Source organism: Stegastes partitus, unplaced genomic scaffold (genome assembly GCF_000690725.1).
Source record: "Stegastes partitus isolate 25-593 unplaced genomic scaffold, Stegastes_partitus-1.0.2 Scaffold459, whole genome shotgun sequence".
Taxonomy (NCBI): Eukaryota; Metazoa; Chordata; class Actinopteri; family Pomacentridae; genus Stegastes; species Stegastes partitus.
This window is the reverse complement of record NW_007578190.1, coordinates 138787-140594: the sequence shown is the minus strand read 5'-3', so window position 1 is coordinate 140594 and position 1808 is coordinate 138787. Positions and strand designations below refer to the sequence as shown.

The 1808-nt window shown below is 47.3% G+C and overlaps 1 protein-coding gene across 3 annotated transcripts in view; it reads right to left on the bottom strand.

Annotated features, from left to right (window-relative positions):
- The window catches only part of LOC103360699 (transportin-2), a 20177-nt gene that overhangs the window by 9169 nt on the left and 9200 nt on the right, over positions 1-1808 (bottom strand). For all 3 annotated transcript variants that reach the window (XM_008286564.1, XM_008286566.1, XM_008286565.1), the window contains exons 12-14: positions 1501-1653; positions 373-598; positions 15-186 (exon numbers count right to left, since the gene is read on the bottom strand). In XM_008286564.1, the coding sequence (XP_008284786.1) occupies positions 15-186; positions 373-598; positions 1501-1653 (551 nt within the window). The remainder of the gene's footprint in view (positions 1-14; positions 187-372; positions 599-1500; positions 1654-1808) is intronic.

Genomic DNA, 1808 nt, shown 5'->3' with positions numbered 1-1808 from the left:
AGCCAAACAGTTACCGGCTGATTGAGGTGGTGACCAACAGAGTCTGCCAGAGTTCCTATGGCATCATACAGGATGAGGAGATTCTTGTGCTGGTACTTCCCAAAGGCAAAGACCAGCGTGTCCAGGATGAAGCTCAAGTAGGGCACCAGCTCCGTGCACGCCTCCTCCTCCAGGGTGGCAAATGCACTGAGCAAACAAACGATGGAGATCATTAATATTTTGCCCACAAATGATTCTCACAGTCAATGAATATCACACGCACAATGTAGATCAGAGACAAATATGGGAACAAAGTGTATCATTGTTCATCAATGAGCTGGGATTTTCATCACATCCACATAAGCAGGAGAGAACAAGCATGAAGCTGCTCACCTGCAGGCGGCCTCCTGCACCCTCTTGTTGCTGTCCAGGATGCGCTTCAGAAGCTCCGTCATAAGGGGTTTGAGGTAGGAGTCAGGGGGCTGGGAGACCACCCAGTGTGCATAGCGACTCAAGGTCCAGCAGGCAATGGAGCGAACCAGGGCCTTCTTGTCACACAAACACTGGATGAGGTGAGGGATCAGCTCCGGCAGGTAGGGCACCATGCCCTGCATGCAGCCTGACAGGCACGACAAGGATCGGTTACACACTGACAGTTCTGTCCCTCTGCAGTTTATAACTTAGTGCAAAACCTCTGTGGCAACTTAAGTGATGCAAATGTATTCAACACAGCAGAGCACGTCTTAGTGTGAAATGGAGTCCCGCATCAACGCGTGCATCAAATGAGGGGTTTTATTTGACATGTACAAGTCTGAATGGTCTAACTCTAAACTATAACTTCACTTTGCCTCTCCTGACCAGGACTAACCACCGTGAAGTACTGTAGGTCTCCTCCTGAAAGATGGTACATGAATAAACTTTTCCTACTTTTGGTCTGCTGATAATCTGCGTATAGTCTCAGCACAGATAAATAGGTGTTGGACTTTAACACATAAATTAACGCGAAAATAACGCGTTAAAGTCCCACCCCTAATAGAAGGTTATATTCTGAAGGAGAGCCCTCTTTTCTGCAGAGCAAAGCTAAAGGTGCAGCCCTGATGGACTAGAAAAACAGGAATTAGCAATGAGTGGTGCAGTCGCATGCTTTAAACACATGTCTATATGAACATGTGGACATGCTTTACTAAAAGCTATACTTGCCCACTTAAATCCAAACAGGCCATGTCCCATGACTAGATTTTAAGTAGGTCAGTGAACTATGCAGTCGTATTCACATCTAAGGACTCCTTAGTGCCTCTCACTACACTCCAGCCTCCATCCACTGACTCTACTCCTAAAGTGGAAGCATTTGTTCAAGTGGAGATGCTGCTCGTGCCGTTATGGATAGTAGTCAGATTTCATGATCCTGTGGCTCAGTCTTCAGTCTGTCTGTGCTTCTAAATGAGGAATTAAAGTAGCTACAGTAAACATTAGACAAGGCCACAAATCTGCAGTTTGTACAAGAAGTTCTTCAAGTCTTACCCTCAGCTATGGCCCCCAACACCAGGATGCCAGACTCCTTGATGACCCAGTCTGGGTGGAAGAGCAGGCCTTTCAGGAGCGGCAGGAGGTGGGGGAGCAAGTCATCGCGAAACACGTTCGCCAGTACGTCCAAGGCCGCGGCAGAACATTTTCCTACATTGAAAAGAAGGAAAAGCCCAGTTACAATCACTCACACCCAATCTGCAGGCCCTACAATGTTTGATTTCCTTAAAACTAATGTCACTTGGTACAGCACCATATGTTCTGCCAAAAGCCGAGGGCCAGAGCTAATGACAGAACCAGGGCAG